At 48.1% G+C, this 17,519-nt stretch overlaps 1 protein-coding gene across 3 annotated transcripts in view; it reads right to left on the bottom strand.

Moving 5' to 3' along the window:
* Tacc2 (transforming acidic coiled-coil containing protein 2) overlaps positions 1-17,519 on the bottom strand; it is a 181,457-nt gene that overhangs the window by 134,302 nt on the left and 29,636 nt on the right. For all 3 annotated transcript variants that reach the window (XM_060381092.1, XM_060381074.1, XM_060381076.1), the window contains one exon: positions 437-5,602. In XM_060381092.1, coding sequence (XP_060237075.1) covers positions 437-5,602 — 5,166 coding nt within the window. The remainder of the gene's footprint in view (positions 1-436; positions 5,603-17,519) is intronic.

Raw genomic sequence — 17,519 nt, 5'->3', positions numbered from 1 at the left:
CTCCCCAAATCCCAATTTTAAAAGCCCATTTCCCAGTAAGGACTAAGTAGCCAGCACACCAACCTCCCTAGGAAGAAGAGAAGAGAGCTTTAGGCAGCTAGAGGCAGGAGCTGCTTTGACCAACATGCACCCCCTCTATCTAAACCAGGATTTCCACAGTAGAAAGCAGCTGACTGGCTGTAGCCCACCACCACAGCCTGTCAATGCTTCACGCTTTTCCAGTGGTTTTAGATAAGTTGGAGCACACAAGGAAAGGAACAAGATGTGTCACATATGTCCCCGTGCCTTCAGAATCCCAGCACATCTGGAGAGGGTAAGTGGGGCCGCTTGACCCTTAAGATAGAGGAAACATAGCCTCTGAAAATCCGTCTGACTCACTGAACATGAGGCTAGGGGTCATAATGGCTCTGAACCCATGGACATTGCCCCTAAGTACCTGTCGTTGTGGAGTTCTGCTGGAGCCAAGAGGTGCAGCTTCTTGTCTTTGCTGTTATCAGGCTCTGAAGGTGAGGAGATATTCTTCCCATACCCTACAGGAGCAAGGAGCTGAGACTCCAGCTGTTGCTTGGCCTGCTGGCATCCGACCTGGCTGTCCCCTTGAAGGGTGGCTGTGTCCTCCATTGCCTGAGCCCTGTTGGAGCATCCTGAGTCCTGACAGTACCCGGGCAGGGCTGAGTCACCTGCCACACAGGGAAGCATCCTTGTAGTACCTGTTTCTGGGAGGTCACCAGACACACGTGTCCATACCTCAGCTGTGCTTGGTGTGACGTCACCTCTGGCTTCCTCGGGAGCTCCTACCATTTTGCAAGGCTCCGGGGGAGTTGCCAACACTCCTCCAGCCAGTGGTTTGGGGGTACCCTGGTGACCCAGCACAGTTTGCATTTCTGCGGGACTGACAGCAGCTTCAGTCTGTCTTTCACCCCCAAGTGTAGCAGGGGTCCGGGGCTCACTGTTAGAGTCAGAGACATTCAAAACACTTCCATGAGAAGAAGAGCCTTCCAGGGCACAGGTGGATCCTGATAGATTACTTGGACCCTGGGTGTGAGCAAGGTCGCGGGTATCATGTCTGTGTTGACTGCTGCTGGCCAATGTTTCCAGGGGCCCTGTTGCAGAAGGACGTCTGTCCCCTTGAGCAGAAGTCTTCTCTGCAGGGCTCTGGGGAGCCACGGGGAAGCCAGAAACACTTTCTGTTAGTATCCCCTGAGCAGCTGCAGGGGCAGGAAGACCTGATGCTGATTCCTGTCTGCTTCTTCCCTGCTGTGAGTGAGCTTGAGCTCCCTGGCCAGGCTCCACAGTCCCCTCTAGCCTCTCACTTGTCACTGTCGGTGGGACACAAGGCCCCTCTCCCTCAACACTGGCACGTGGCAGCTTCTCCTCCAAGGCTGTCTCCACCAGACCCACCAGCTTCTCTGGTTCTGGACCCTGGGGAACCAGGTGAGAAGCCTCAGCCTCAGCCTCAGCATCCGACTCTTGCTTCTTCTCTGCCTGGAGTCCAACAGAAAGTACAGGGAGAGGGACAGCAGCCACTTTTGGAGCCCCATCTAGAAGCTTCTCTGGGTTCAGTGACACGTCTGGGCCCTCAGCTGGCACATTCCTTGGAGCTCCTGCCTTTTTACCAGGAATTCTCTGGGGCCGATCAGCAGCCAGGGCTCCAAGCACAGACTGCTCAAAGATCTTGCTGATGTGCTCTCTGAAGTCAGGGAGCCCTGTTGTTATGCTGGGCTGCTTGGAACCTGCACTCTCATGACCTGGTATGCCAGCCCTCAGACCTGGGGGTTCTTCTGCCTTCTCCCTGATACCCGCTGTCTCTCCTGCTGTGCCCTTACTGGCAGGGCATGCTGTGATCTCAGAGGGCCTGGCACTTGCTTCTGGAGCTGTGGCCACACACACCCCTCTTGTCATCTGCTCATCTTTGGCCAGTAGAGGTCTCCTGTCCAGATAGGGCATGAAACTCACAGGTCCCTCTGTGGTTCCAGCTTGGGGGATGACACTACCAGCCCCTGCTGCAAAGATTTCCTCACCTTCGGTTCCCGGTTGCAAGAGTGTGGTGAAGGAAACAGCAGACACCTGTCCAGGGGTGTCGCTTTTCAAAGCAGGTGGAAGCTCCTTTACAGGGCAGGGGCTTTCATGAGGTGCTCTGGGGTCCTCAGAGGAGACAGCACTCATGCTGCCATCTTCTGCATCCTGCCTCGCAGCGCCATTGATCTGCAGGTAAGGAGTGTCAGGTACAGTCTCTTTGGATAGTTCAGCGGGCAGAAGCCTCTGTGGGCCTGCAAGAGTGCCGTGTTCCGGAACGCCCACAGTACTTCTGGGGAGCCCATCCGATTCTCCAGCTGGCAGCAAGGCATCCCCACAGCTGGGCTCAAGCTGCTCAAGTTGGCACGGCTCAGCCAGAGTGGAGGGGAGGCCCTGTTCGGTCTGAAAGCAGCCACTACTCCGAGCAGCTTCTGGTCCCTCTGAAGCCTGCTGCGTCCCAGGGTCTCCGTCACTGGCATCAACATCCATCTCTGCAGACCCGCCTTTACCACCTTGCTCCTCTGCTTTCGGGAAACCTCCAAGAAGCCTCTGTGCTTTTGCACCCGAGGTGGCCAGCTGCTCCATTTCCAGCTGTGGAGCCGATTCTTTCTGGCTTTCATCACAGGCCTCACTCGCTAGGGCATCCTGAGTGGGTGTGTCTCTGGGGCTGGTTGGCACCGGGTCTGCAGAGCAGTGTGCTGTATCCAGCAGAGCTACTGAGTCAGGTGGGCAAGGCGGGGCCTCTGCCATGTTTCCACTTGTCATCTCTGTCTTCCTGAAGCCCTGAGGCAGGGGCAGTACGTCACCTGCTTCAGATATGCCCAGGTCCCCACAACGTGCTTCTTCATGCTGGTTGCCTGTTTTCATAGCATCAGCCAGCTCCTGTTGGGACTTGCTCAGCCCCTGCCCAAGACAGCAACTATCTTTTCCACCCAAGTTTCCCGCAAGAGAGGCATCTGCCACAGGAGGCGGGATCTCCGAGGGCTGACTGCCACTGCCTGTGTCCCCTTGCTCATTTTCCCCACATGCAGGCAACTTCTGTCCCAGAGTGGCTGACACTTCTGACTCCTCTGATGGCACCCCTCCCAGAACTGTATCCTTGGGGGATGAACTTGGAGTATTGTGTGGACTGCCTGTGGGGGGAAGTTCTGAAGCCCGTTCCTTTCCATCATGAGGCAAGCTCACATCTACCCTAGGCTTCCCTCCCTCGGGCACTGGGATTGTGGAAGGATCTGTACCCTGCTTCTCCAGACCTGGGCCACTTGGACAAGCGCCTTGCCCATTTGTAGGTGGTTGGACCTTCTCACAGAGACTAGCAAAGATGGATGTTTCTGGGTCCAGTTGGGATGGCTGGAGAGAGTTCTTAAAAGGTTGTGGGAGGCTGTCCTCTGGGCAGGACAGTTTTCCCTGACAATCTTGTTCCAGACTGAACATAATAAGCCCGTGGCCTGTTGCTGAGTTTTTCTCGTCAGGGGGAGGTGACACATCAGCACGGACTTCCTGTCCAGGTTCCACCTTCTTCTCCAGGTCACAAGGTTGGCCTGGGGATATTAGCAAGCCCTCCCCATCACAGCTGTAGGGCTGCTGAGAGGGCGAGTGGCTCTCCTTTACCTCTGGGATGTTCTCCGTCTCCCCAGCTTTGGGTGCCTCCCTCACAGCTGCTGCAGACAGGAAACCTGCTTTCTCAGATCCTAAAGCAGGAAGTGACTCTGTTGTTCCCAATCCTCCCCTGCCCTGAAGCATGATGGGGCTTCTGGTCTGCAATGTTGAACTTTCCCAGATGGCTTCTTGGGGGGGAAAGTGCTCCCCAGTTCCGTCCGATGCTGAGGACAGAATGGGGTCCTCCTTATGGAGTTTGTGCAGTGAGGTAGCTGTGTCAGTCACATAGGATTCAGGAACCACCAGCCGCACTGCCTCTCCTGACCCAGTGTGGGGCGCATCCATGCAGCCAGCAACCCCCTGTGTGGGTGGCTGTGCTGAGTCTGAGCTAGGAATGATGCTGTTCTCTGGAGTGCTGTGTGGCTTTAAAGCCTCATCTTTGTCAGTCTCCCGGTGGAGCTTGCAGCCAAAGGCTTGAGACCTCTCTTCCTCATGGTTCCCGAACTCTGTACCATCAACAGCTCTGGTGGCTTTTTGCTGTCCCTTAGGGTTGTCTCGGAGTGATCTGCTTCCCTCTCCAGCCGCAACTCTATTTTCAGTATTCTTGGGGGCCTCAGGACCATCAGTTGGTTCCACTGACCTTCTAGAACTTTCATTTGAAACCCCATGGGAGAAAGTTGGCAGCAACAGCCCTTCAAGGGCTGTATCATTTTGCCCCTGCAGGAAAGGGGCAGGGACCCCCTGGAGGCTGCCCTCTGGTTGTTCTTGTGTTCTTCTACGATCTGATGCTGCCTTCAGTCCCACTACCCCTGTGCCCACCTGTTCTGCGGTCAGATCTGCAGAAACTAGCATCTGAGCCTCCGAAACTGTCTCCTTGGCCAAGCTGGGATCTCCGGAGGCAACAGAATTCCAAGCAGCTGGGTGTGCGGAGGGACTTGCCACTGTAGATGCTTTCTCTGGTCCAGTGAATGGCGGGAGTTCAGCTCTCAGAAGCAAGCTCCCGTCCGGCTGGCTGGCCGCTACCACACCCATAACTTGCTGGGGCTCAGTTTCTGATGTCCCCGTCTGTGGCTGGCTCTGAGCCTCCTCCATCCAGGAGCCACTGTCTCCTGGTGCTGCGGCAGGACCTAGCGGGTCTGAGGGTAGTTCTGGACGTGGCAGATGTATTTCCACGTTCTGCTGGTGGCTTTGCTGGGAGGCAGTGCTTGTCCCAGCTCCAGGGTTAGCCCCTGAGTTGCTTTTAGAGGGATGGCAGCCTTTGAGAAATTCCAAGTTCTTGGAAATCGTAGGTAGCACCTCCCCTTCCCCTCTTTCCCTATCTGATGATCTTAGAACTGGATTTTCTGGGGCCATGGTCTCAAGTTTCGGGGGGCACTCCTCAAGGACAGCTGAGCTCTCCACTCCCAGCTGGGCGGTAGCAGGGGCCTTGCTGGCAGACTGTGGGAGAGAACAGCCATCCATAGCCTCTTTCCTTTGGAACTCAAAGCCACCAGGCCAGTCACCCTCTCCACACGTCAGCTCTGTCCTTGGCTCCTGGAGAGGCACTAGGGAAATTCCGGGCAACTGGCCAGGGCAACTCGAGGACAAGCTCTGTGCCTCTTCCTTCAGCGCTCTGTCTCCCTCAGCACTGGGGGTCGTGTCAGCCGTTGAACGCTGTGCGGAGCCATCCCCTTCAGGAGTACATGTTACTAAGGTGTCCCCTGGGATGCTGGGGGAGGGTTCCATTCTAAGTTGATGGGTGAGGGTGCCATCTTCAGCTGCTGCTTCTGAGCTTGCCAGGCAACTTTCTGGAGGGCACTCGGTGAAGGGCATGGAGGCTGAGGGGCACACTTGTTCCCTGGACAGAGATGGTCTGGGCAGTGGAGAACCTTCTGGCCCCCCGGCTTCCTGGGGGTGCTTCCCTTGCTCAGTCACCTCTGGGGAGACAGTGCACGGATCCAGGCTGGCAGCACTCTCAGAAGCAGAGCAGGAGCCTCCTAGCCCAATGCTGCCAACAATGAAAACATGGGTTGTTTCATTGGTTCTCACAGGTGCCAAAGACAGAGCCACATCCAGGCAGAATGATCCCAATCTGACCCCCACACAAGGCTTCCAGGAGCCCCTACCCAAAACACACTGAACCCCATGCAGCTTGTAGGGCTGCCCATAATCATTTTACATGCCCTTGCTTCTTCAAAAACCAATGCAGGAACTCTCAGACATTCAGGTGTGGGGCCTTCCATGCAAGTCAGTAGTGAGCAGAAAAATACGGAAACTCATAAGAGAGAAAGAGAAAAAGGGAGAAAGAGAGAGAGAAAGAAAGAAAGAGGAAAAGAAAGAAAGAAAGAGAGAGAGAGAGAAAGAAAGAAAAAAAGAAAGGAGTGAAGAGAAATATGTAGGAAACCCAGAAATTTTTCTTTCTGTGAGTGTGTGTATCTGTGTGTGTGTGTGTGTGTGTGTGTGTGTGTGCGCAGGGGGAGGGGTGCTCACATGCACGTGTGCACACACACCCATGTGGAGGCCAGAGGATAACACTGAGTGCTGAGGCTCACATTGTTTGAGACAATCTCTTGTTTTTCTGCTGTGTACAACAGGCGTCTCCTGTCTCTGTTTCCTACCCTCCTTTAGAAGCAAAGAAGTACAGATGTTTGTAGTACATCTGGCTTTTGTGGGGTTTCTGAGGGTTCAACTCAGGCCTTCATGCTTTCTCAGAAAATACTTTTATCTGCTGAACCATCTTTCCAGCTTCAATTTTTTTTCTACGTCATTTTTCTGAGACAGAATCTCTCACAGGCCTGGAGCTTGCCAAGCAGGCTAGGCTGGCTGGCCATTGAGCCCCGGAAAGATGCCTCTTCCTGCCTCCCCAAAACTTGGGTTATAAGCATACAATACTGTGTTTTCTAAAATGTGCATTCTGGGGACTTAACTCAGGCCCTCCTTCTTGCCAGCTGAGCACTTTCCTCAGCTTCCCAGGGAGCTTTTTAATAGGTAGGTAGACAGATAGATGGATGGACGGACAGACGGATGGATAGATATGTGAAGTGGGGCAAAGGTGAACAAGTTCTGGATAATTACAAGATGGCCCCAAGCATCCTGGGATCCTCTGGCATCTGGTAAACAGGCGTAACTTAGAAAAACTGTGATTTGAAATTGAGAGCTATTCTTTTTTGTTTGTTTGTTTGTTTGTTTGTTTGGTTGGTTGGTTGTTTGGTTGGCTGCCTGGTTTGGTTTGGAGACAGGGTCTTAATATGTAACTCTAGCGGTCCTGGAACTCACTCCATAGATCAGACTGGCCTCAAACTCATAGAGATTCACCCGCCTCTGCCTCCCAAGTGCCGGGATAAAGGGTGTGTGTGTCACCATGCCTGGTGAAGGCTATTCCTGAGTAGAGTTGATTCTTCACAATTTATGGTGCTAGAGTGGGAGGCATAATTCCCAAATCACTTGTCATTTAAATGGGATTTCTTCACTGACCAGCATATATCGCCTGAGAGCTGGAAAACCTTCACACCATGTTTGTCCTAACTTGAATACGCTTACCTCAGTGATATGTGAGAAAAACAGTTACTATGACATACTCAGAGAACTGGAAGGAACCCGGCTCAAAATTAGGGCATCGCCATCACTTACCAACTCTCCAGGTATGCCAATGCAGATGGCTGCATGCTATCTTTTCATGCATTGCTCCATTCTTGGCTGTTTTAAGTACATTTATGTTTTGTTTTATTTTTACAGTTTTTAGACAGGGTCTTGCGTAGTCTAGAGGGGCTGGAAATTGCTATATGAGACTGACCCTACATTTATGAACCGCTGCCTCCACCTCCCAAGTATTGGGATTACAGGTAAACACCACACCCTGCACATTTTAATTTTATAAACACTGTAATGACCGACACAGAATTATGAAAACATCCTTATGTGCTAACAACTTGCAATGGGCTAATCACCTCCCCTCCTGGTTTCCTATACTCTTTCTTAGAGTTTTTTGTTTTTTTATTTGTTTTTGTTTTTGTTTTTGTTTTTGTTTTTGTTTTTTTGTTATTTATAGCTTTGATTCCATGTACTTGCTATGATTAAATATTTTCCGGTATAGAGAGAAGTTACTTAAGACAAAGTTAACAGAAATAAAGCTTTGATTTTTTATTTAAAATATTTTATTTCTATTTTCAGTTATGTGTGTGTATGGGTGGGTAGGTGGGGTATGTGCCTAGTGCTCCAGAGGCCAGGAAGGGTTGTTGGGCTCCCTGAGGCTCGAGCTGCAGGTGGTTGGGAGCTGCCTGGCATGGGTGTAGGGAAGCGACCTTAGGTCCTCTGTGGGAGCAGCATGCACACTTAACTGCTGAGCTGTCCCTCCAGCTCCATTTAGGGCCTCTAAAAGTCATTCTCTTTAAAGTTATTTTAAGGAAAAAAATAGCAAGGAAAGCTTATAGAACCTTAAAATCTTATATAACGGTTGCGCGCGCGCGCGCGCACACACACACACACACACACACACTCTCTACAGACCCACTGTATCCAGAGGAAGGTTTCTATTCTCCACGTCCACTGAGAAATTTCCCATACGACACACGTGTTCATGCATGCAGGACACATAGGGTGGAGGGGTGGAGGGTATTCTTATTAAAGCGTGTAAGTTTGGGGCTGGGAGATGGCTCAGTGTGGAGCATGCTTGCTAAGCAGCCATGAGGCCTTGAGTTGAATCCCCAGTACCCACACACGAGTGGAACCCCAGCACTGGAAGAGGGGTAAGAATCATGCAGATCTTGGGCTCGCTGGCCAGCCTGTCTAGCCAAAACAGCAATTCCAAGTCCAGCGAGAGACCTGATCCCCCAAAATAAGGTGGGCCCTGACTTCTCTCCAGTCACACCATTGTCTGGAAGAAAGCCAAGAATAAAAGCTTTGTCATGATGTGGAGTGTTAATTTTGCTGTTATTGGGTCTCATAAGATATAGATATCTATTGGTTCCTCAATTGTCATTTTAATAAAATAAATTAAAATTTAAGAAATAGGCTGAAAGCAATAGAAGACTCGATGCCAACCTCTACCCACCAAACTCACACAAGTAAACACACTCAGACATATGTGTGCACACACACAACATACACACTAACCACCCACTGCCCCAACGTACAAATATGTGCTCTGGACTGACCTGTATGACCCCCCCCCCCCATCTATGTTGATGCCTTAGGCTCCAGGATGACTGTTTGGGGATTAGGAGGAAAAGCTAAATGAGATCATGGGTGCCTAATCCAGGAAGACTGGTGTCCTTATGTAGAGAGACAGAGGCAGCAGGGGCACACACGCACAGAAGAGGGTCACATGAGGACACTCTGAGAAGAATTCTGCAGGCCAGAAAGAGAGTCCAGAAACTGGCCCTGCAGCGCCTTGACCTGAACGTTTAGCAGCCAGCACCGTGAGAAAACACCTCTGTTGTTTAGCTGGCCCTCTATCATGGCAGCCCAGTAGACTAATGAAGCAAGCATATGGGCACCCACTGAATGAGCATCTATTGTCCTTTCTTTTCAGTGTTGGTGAGGTTTCAGTCTTTCCAAAGCAACAAGTTGAGAAACAGGAACGGATGGAATGGTGTCGGTCGTCTTGGTGTGGATCGTCTCATTAAACCTAGTGAGCAGCAGAACCGATGGGTGTCACCACTGCCGTTTGCAGAGGAGAACACAGGACAGGGAGGCTGCACTTGGATCTTGGTTGGACATCTTCCTACTCTGTCTGCACGCTGCCTGAAAGAACAAAACCTTCCAGGGAAGAGAGGAGGCTTTGTACTCCACCAATGGCAGCCTTTCTGCCACACCAGTTACCTCTGCATGGGACACCATCTATGTCCTTCAGGGAGGTGTGGACAGCCCATTTCCATGGCATCCATCTTTGCCTAATGCCTAGTTTTGCGCATAAGAGGAGGGATGGGTGCCTGAGGACCGCAGAGGGAGCTGGCTACAATTTCAAGGAACTTAGCATCTTCAGACCCAAAAGCGAAACCAGCAAAGGCAGAGCAGAGAATAATGTGGGTGAGATATATGCATCCTTCCAGAGTACATGTGGTCACCCAGAACACGAAGGTATCTGGCCCAGCACTGGTAGACATGTACAAAACTGCCCAGAGTTTGAGTAAAACCTGTGGACTTGGCCTTTTGGAAAGTACCCAGAAGGGAGCCAGAATTGTGATATGTGGTTCCATGGATTATTCCCATCATTGCTATGACCCCCACCTGGAGGCTTTTCCTTTTGTAAGATTTTACATTTCCATATGTCCCACCCATGAATGGGCCAAACAGTTCAGCAGAGAATGAGACTAATGAAGTGTTCTTGTGTATGTCGGCTAACCTGAGGACTACCCCCTCTGTGAGCCCCTTTATTCCACTGGAAATGAAACAACCAAAGCCATCTCCACAGCTGCCTTCCAACAGGGACTGCCAGTGAAGGGGAGTTCATGGCTGACTGGGGTCATTTGCCATGTGACACAGGCTGATCAGTGCAGCTCTGTAAACTCACATTCTTATCAAAGAGCAGCCAGGAATGAATCGCCCACTGAGTGTGGGACACATAATAACTCCCCTGAATAAGAGTCTTAAGGTTGGCCTATTTAGCATAAGGCCAGAGCAGGGATCTCTTTGATTACCCATCAGAAGCAATTCTTACAGTCAGATTAAAGCCACTTGCCAGAAGCAGATTTGCCTATGGGTAGGCGACATTCTGAGAACTGGTCTGTTGAGGGTTCTGCATTAGTTAGGCTGACATAAGTCCTTCTGAGCTTCAGGATTGGGTAGAAATGTGCAGGCTGAGGCTTCACAATCAGCTGAGGCAGCCTGTGTCCTTAGTGGAGGCCTTTCGGCTCTGGGGGTGAGGTTGGGAAGAACAAAGGGCCACAGCTTGATTCTGGGGCAGACTCGGCCTACAGTACCCTGAAGGGGCAACCTAAGGGTGTTGGCCCAGAAGTAGCACCAATTTGCTAAGCAAATATCAGAGAGGGGCGTCACGGAAAAGGTATTCCCCACTGCCTTAGTACAGACAAACCTTTCTGACTAGGCTCCTAAATGCGCAGATCTGAAAACACACAGTGATGCTTACCTACAAGGAAGCTAATAGGAGAATGTAAATATGGTTGTTGTATCCCTGGCCATTAAGATCAACAAACTAAAGCAAAATAGCAATGGTGGAGAGTTGCTGTGTCCTGAGCATTTACTCCGGCTAGGCCCATGCCAAGCATTTCAAGTTATAATTTCATTTACTCCACACAACAGCTTGGCAGAGGGCCTGTCGCCCATGGTATGCATGAAAAATGGTCCCAGAAAGGGTCTAGCCAGAAGATGAACTGTTGATGCAAAGTGAGATTAAGGCACTGCCTGGCTCCAGCGCTGTTTTCTGTGTGTGCTGTCTTCACCGGCTTCTCACCTGGACAGGTACAGCTATCTGTCTGTCTCCATGTACCCCAGCCCCCTTCTTTTTGAACTGCAGGCAGCAGGCAGAACAATGGCTTAGAAGAATCATCTGTGTGGGTTTTTCTGACAGCTGTGGCCCAGCCTCTGACATCTCCTGCTCTATCTTATACAGGGCTACCTGGAACCTGGAACCCTTCTGTTCCTCCCCAGGAATCTCAGTAAAGTCTCTCTGGCCTTGGATCCCAGGACCATCTAGTATTAGACACTATGACCATCCATGGGATTGATGACAATTTCCCTCCCTGGAATCTGGATCTTTCCCTGCTTTCAGCACTGTGCTCATGATGCCTAATATACGACAATACTCAATAGATAATACTATAGGATAGATGGATATATGAGTGGATGGATGGATGATGATTGTGCATGATAGGTAGATGGATAGATAGATGGATGGGCTGATGGATGGATAGATAAACAGATGGATAAATGAGTGGATAGATGGATAAGTGAATAAATGGGCAGATGGATGGGTGGGTGGATGGATGGATGGACACAAGTGTACTTGAAACAAAGATAGTAAATGTGCAGCAATATTCTCAAATTAGCATTTCACCTTAAGATTATAAAGTGTTTTCCCTATAGCTACAGGATTTCTATAACCTATTAATGTAGGCCTCTTGTTTTACTGATGAGGAAGCTGAGGCCCAGAAAGGCAAAATACTTTTTAAAATTCTTCTTGGAAAAGTCATGGTAAGGCAGTATGCTTTAGTCCTAGCCCCTGTGTCTGCTGGCAAGTCCCATCAGTAAAAGCATATAGCAAGTCACTTATTAACAAACCTTATTATTACTTATACAGCACAGATGTCTGTGAATGACTTCTATTCAAAAATGACTCTAATTCAAAAGATTAAAGGATTTCTCTACAGAACGTCATCATCATTACTCATGACATTGCAATGCTCTTTCTGGAACAGGAAAGCCAGGGTGGTGGAAGCTAGTGAGTTATAACGGGACTGGCAGTTACCAACCCTGATTCTTATCCAGAGATTGGGCACCTTAGTGGGTGATAAGGGGTGTTGCCTAGGTCCCCACATTTCTACCTTGATTATCAAACTAAAGACCATCCTAACCCTTATCAGTTTTCCACAAAGACAGATGTTTCTGTCTTGTTCTGCCATGGTCTTTGCTTCCTTTTAAACCCCTCACAAGGAGGAGGTGACACCTATCTCATCAGTGAACTGAGAACATCAGCCCTCACTGGTCCAGTTTTCCCAAGGGTAGAATCAAGTTGCTCATTGTCACTGGTCAGATGTGACTGGTATGCTGGGACAAGCCCATCCTCCTTGGAACCCTGAATGTCAGAAGTCTAATCTGGGAAAAAATGCCAAGCTAGGGCTGGTATAAGGGTCAGTTTTATCATTTCTGTCCATTTATTCACTCATTCATCCTTTTACCCATATTTCCATCTGTACATCTCTATATCCATCTGCTCATCCATCTGCCCATCCATCCATTCATCCATCCATCCATCTGCCCATCCATCCATCCATCCATCCATCCATCCACTCACAGTCTTGCTGTGGACTGTGCTGACTTTCTTTGCTCCCTCTGGCTCCATGGTCTGTTTCACAATACATTGAGCGCATGCTAGGATGAGGTATGATTAGCCAGCACTTTAAGACGACTGGGGTACTTTGTTTCCTGACACGTGATGGCTGGCTAGAGTCTGAACTGGCTGGGGAGCTATACCACGTGTGACTCTCTGACAGTAGGAAGATAGAGAACCTGTCCAAAGAAAGGACACCAATCCTAGGTCTTTAAGACTTCTGCCATAAAAATGGAAGATAGAGAACCTGTCCAAAGAAAGGACACCAATCCTAGGTCTTTAAGACTTCTGCCATGAAAATGGAAGAAAGCTGGTCAATTTGAGGAATCATAAAGACCTTTATAAAGACACAACTAGACTGCTAGCCACCTCATCAATCACTCTGTTCTTGCTCACTGAGAAGGACCAGTTTACATTTCTAGCTCATGTTTAGCTTCCCTTGCTCATTCTATGATAGAAAAAAAAAATAGAATAAAAAGAAAATTTCTCGAGAGTTTGTGGGGAAATTGGTATATGTATTCATTAAACCCATAATGGTCTTTCCTTTAAGCTTATATTCTGACATACTTTCCCTCCCTACCTCCTCCTCTCTTTTCTCATAGGGAAGAGAGTACATAGTAAGCTATGTAGCTCAGGTTGGCCTCAAATTTGCAGTCCTTCTGTTTAGTCCCTCTAGTTCGTGAATCATGGGTGAGTATCATCATTTATATCAAAGTAAACTTTGATATTATTTCAAGATCAAGGTGTCATCTAACTCATCTAGCTTAGTGCAGAGAAAGGAAAGAAGAAAAGAAAACTGAGAAAGTACTTAACTAAGTTTTTCAGCAACTCTCTCATGGGCACCTAAAAGATAGAAGGGTAGAAGCTGGGTGTGGTGGGAGGCAGAGGCAAGCAGATCTCAATGAGTTTGATGGCAGCCTGGTCTACAAAGTGATTTCCAGGACAGCCAGGGCTGTTACACAGAGAAGCCCTGCATTAAACGTCCCCTTTGAGAGAGGAAGAGTGACCCAGTTTTGTGACTCAGGCTAGTGCTTGGAAGAAGCTGGATTGTTGCACACGAGAACAAGCCACTGTTTTCCTATCTCTCACACACTGTCCTTCAGCTGTATCTCAGTCCAAACGTATCTCAGACTTTTAACAATCCAATCAAGAAATAAAATGAACCATTCTATTACAGAAGACATCTCTTTCGGGTTGCAAGCCTTGGCCTTTGGCAGCCCACAAGCATCCTTTTTATTCATTAAAAAAAAATCCTTGAAGGTCTGATAAACCTGAATCAAGGAATGTGGCAGAGCGTTCATCCAAATATGAATATGTCATCTATTCTAAATCAACCCCCACCAGTCCTCAGGAGGCAGAGGCAAGCACATCTCTGTAAGTTTAAGGCCATCCTGGTCTACAGAGCTAATTCCAGGACAGCCAGGGCTACATACAAAGAAACACTGTCTCAAAGGAAAACAAAAAATAAACAAACAGACCAGTCATTCAAGGAAAAGTGTGTTTTGCTCATAGAGTTGGATTTATTTTATCTTGTCACCACAAGATAAAAATTAGAAAATTTTGATCTTATAGGAATTGTGGTAAGTGCACTGTTGCTCTGTGTCCTTTGATAGGACTTTCAGAACATATTGCAGTCATTTTTGTGCTGCAGGAAATGCAGTGTAAAACAGGCAACATAGCAGAAGCATTTCTCAGTGACTGAAAATCTTGAGTGTTCACATATGTGTTTATGTATATTTGGTTACAAATGAGGACACTATATGTGTGTGCGTGTTTGTGTGGAGGCCGGAGGTAACCACGAGTATTGTCTTCAGGTGCCATTTATATTTTAGCTTGGGGTTTGGTTTTGTTTTCTTGGGGGGCTGTTGTTGTTTGTTTTACTTATTTTGAGATAGGTCTCTCAGTGGCCTGGAACTCACCAAGCAGGCTGGGCTGGGCTAGCTGGCCAGTGAGTCCCAGAGATCCTGTCTCAGGACTGGAATTAAAAGCATGCGCTACCCCACCCAGCTTTCTAAAATGTGTGTTGTGAGATAGAACTTGGGTCCTCATGCTTGCATGGTAAACACTCTGCCAACTGTTCTCTAACCCCAGTCTTGAAATTCTTTTTGTTTGTTTTCACAGTGCTGGGAATCAAACCTAGGCAGGCGCTCTTCCATTGAGTGTCAGAGAATTTGATACATTCTCTGGGTGAGATGCCACTTGTGTACATGTTTACTGAGCTCAAAATGTGACTGAGGGATTAATTTATACCCTCTGAAAAGTCCCCAGTCCCCAGTCCCCAGTCTAGGATGTTGTCTGTCTCTGTGGTGGGAGAGAGGAGAGGCTGTGAGTCCACATTACTGGGAACCAAGCTGCTTTAATATCAAGGTCATAAAGGCATCCCAGGCTCCTTCAGCACTGCCACAGCTGTGGGGCTGATCTTGGAAAGATTAACTGCTGTCAGGGGTGGCATCTGAGACCATAAACAGACCCAGGGGGCTGCAAATGAATGCCTGAGACATGAGGAGCTTTTAGAGAGAAAAGAGACAACCTTGTCCTCCACATCCACCTCTTCCTCTTCTTCTTCCTCTTCTTCTTTTCCTCATAGAAGGATATCCTCACCATTTCCAAAACAAATGCCAGGCATTTTGCTGTATCTCTAATTTAAAACCAAGTTTCTTTCTTTCTTAGAAACTGGATAAGCTGTTTCAATGTTTTCAGAGTGCCTGAGCTGTAGAATGTCATGGAAGGAGTTACTAATTAGAAAAGAAAAGAGTTCTCAGTAACAGGAATAGCTGCTAAAGGAAAGAGAAGGAGAGAGATGGCAATCTCTGCAATAAGGAAAAATGACCCTGCTGTTCCCCAGCCTAGGGCTGGAGAAGGTAATATGGAGGCCAGGGTTAGATGAAGGTCAACAGTCTCCCTTTTTTGAGGAGATGTCTGAGGAGAGGTAGGTGTCTAGGGAGACCAAGACAGCTAGAATTCCTGGGCCACAGTGAGTACCATAGAGAAGAGGGTTGAACAAAGAGAAAGTTCTAGAAATAGGAGAGGTCTCAACTGGCATGTGCGCATACAGAGGTCATCTGGGACTAGATACACGCCAGCTGAATTACTGAGGAACAGACCTCAGAGTCACATAGAGCTGGGAATGCTTCTGGTTCCCACCAGCCAGATGAAAAAGGTTCATAGCTCACAGGGCATCTGTCAGGGGACCAAGAAGGGTTTGGTCTCCATGGTGGGAAATTATGCCACACACAAACATAGCAGTGGCTCCACCTTCCAAAGCAAGATACGAAAAGATTGAGATGGTCCAAATAACTATCTCAGAGCAAAGTTCAAGAATATTTATAGAAATATAAAAATATCTACTACCCCAAAGCTTAAAGCTCACAATGCCTGGCATGCAAAGAAGCAGAAACAGATGAGCCATGAAGAAAAGAAAACACAACTCATTAAAACAAACCCAGAGTTCACAGAGGGTATCATGGGCTAAGGATACAACCCAGTACAAGAGAGCTTGCTTAGCATGCACAGGGCCTGAGATTAATCCTCAGCCTCACAGAAATAATATAACTCTATTTTAGATATTTGATACTGGGTTAGAGGAAAGGTTGAGCCTGTCAAACACAGAAATGAAAGGTATAAAGAGATCCAAATCCAACTTCCACGGTTGAAAGCCACAGCGTGAAATGAGGAGCACACTGGTTGAGAAAGGCAGACGCGACACTGCAGAGAAGAAGGCTTTTGAGCTGCGATAGAGATGTCCAAGCAGAGGATGGAGACTAAGGAAGAAGCTCAGAATTATTAACAAGGTGTGGGGGCAGCTGCCAGGGAGTGAGTACATGTGTAACTAGAGTCCTCAGTGGAAGACAGTAAATAAAAGAAAGAAAAAACTGAGAAAATAAAGGCCAAAAAGTTTCCAAATTCCCTTTAAACTGTAAACCTACAACATAGCCAAGAATATAAACTATATGCACAAGAAACAGTGAAAAACTGTCCCAAGGTAGATCACCATCAAATTGCTTAATGCTAGTGAAAACAAACAAACAAACAAATAATAGAAACAGCTAGAGAAAGAACAAAGGATGATAGCAAATTTATATTGAAAATAACACAAGCTAAAATATAGCATAGTCTGATATTCCCAGTATGTCCACTTTCTCAGTAATTGAGTGAACAAGTAGGCAGAAAATCATTCTGCATATTTAAGCCCTGACAACACCATCAACCTGCCTGACCCAATCTGTATTTTATTATTTGTGTGTGGATGTGTGTGTGTGTGTGCCAGATGACAACCGGAAGGAGTCCACTCTCTTCTGTATGTTCTGAGGATTCAACTCAGATTGTCAAGCTTGGTTGCAGGCTTCTCTATCCTCTGAGGCATTGCTCTGGCCCAAAGGTAGCCCAGGATGGCCTTGAATTCCTGATCATTTTGTCTTTCTCTTCAGCATATCCTATGGGCATGTGCTACTACAGTGGCTTAAATAGTATCTACTGAAAATAGAATAACTTTCCCTCTAAGTACAAGTTAGCTGCTTTGTGGGTTCTTCTTTCTTTCACCCTTTCAACCCCTAACACTAGATATGAGAGCAAAAAAGGAGAGAGAGGAAAGGAAAGAGATCCCTGAATAAAGTCAGGGGTCAGAAAGGCAGTGATGGTATCATTAAGACTACTTTCTGCTGATGAGGGGCATTGAGCTCCTTGGGACAAGTTTGATCTTCACCGTCAGGATAGCTAATTTCTTCTTCTCCTCCTCCTCCTTCTCATTTCTTATTTGTACGCAACTACTTAGCAAACCATGACCAACAGCAACCCACCATACTCCTGGGGCCCTAGCATTTATATACCCTCTGAAAAGTCCCCATAATTCTGAACACAACCACAGAAACTATCTGCAGCTGTCAAAATCATGCCATTGCCAGAGCACGAGGCAAATCAT

This window comes from Meriones unguiculatus, chromosome 1 (genome assembly GCF_030254825.1).
Source record: "Meriones unguiculatus strain TT.TT164.6M chromosome 1, Bangor_MerUng_6.1, whole genome shotgun sequence".
Taxonomy (NCBI): domain Eukaryota; kingdom Metazoa; phylum Chordata; class Mammalia; order Rodentia; family Muridae; genus Meriones; species Meriones unguiculatus.
The sequence above is the reverse complement of the archived record's forward strand: the minus strand, read 5'-3'. Positions and strand labels throughout refer to the sequence as shown.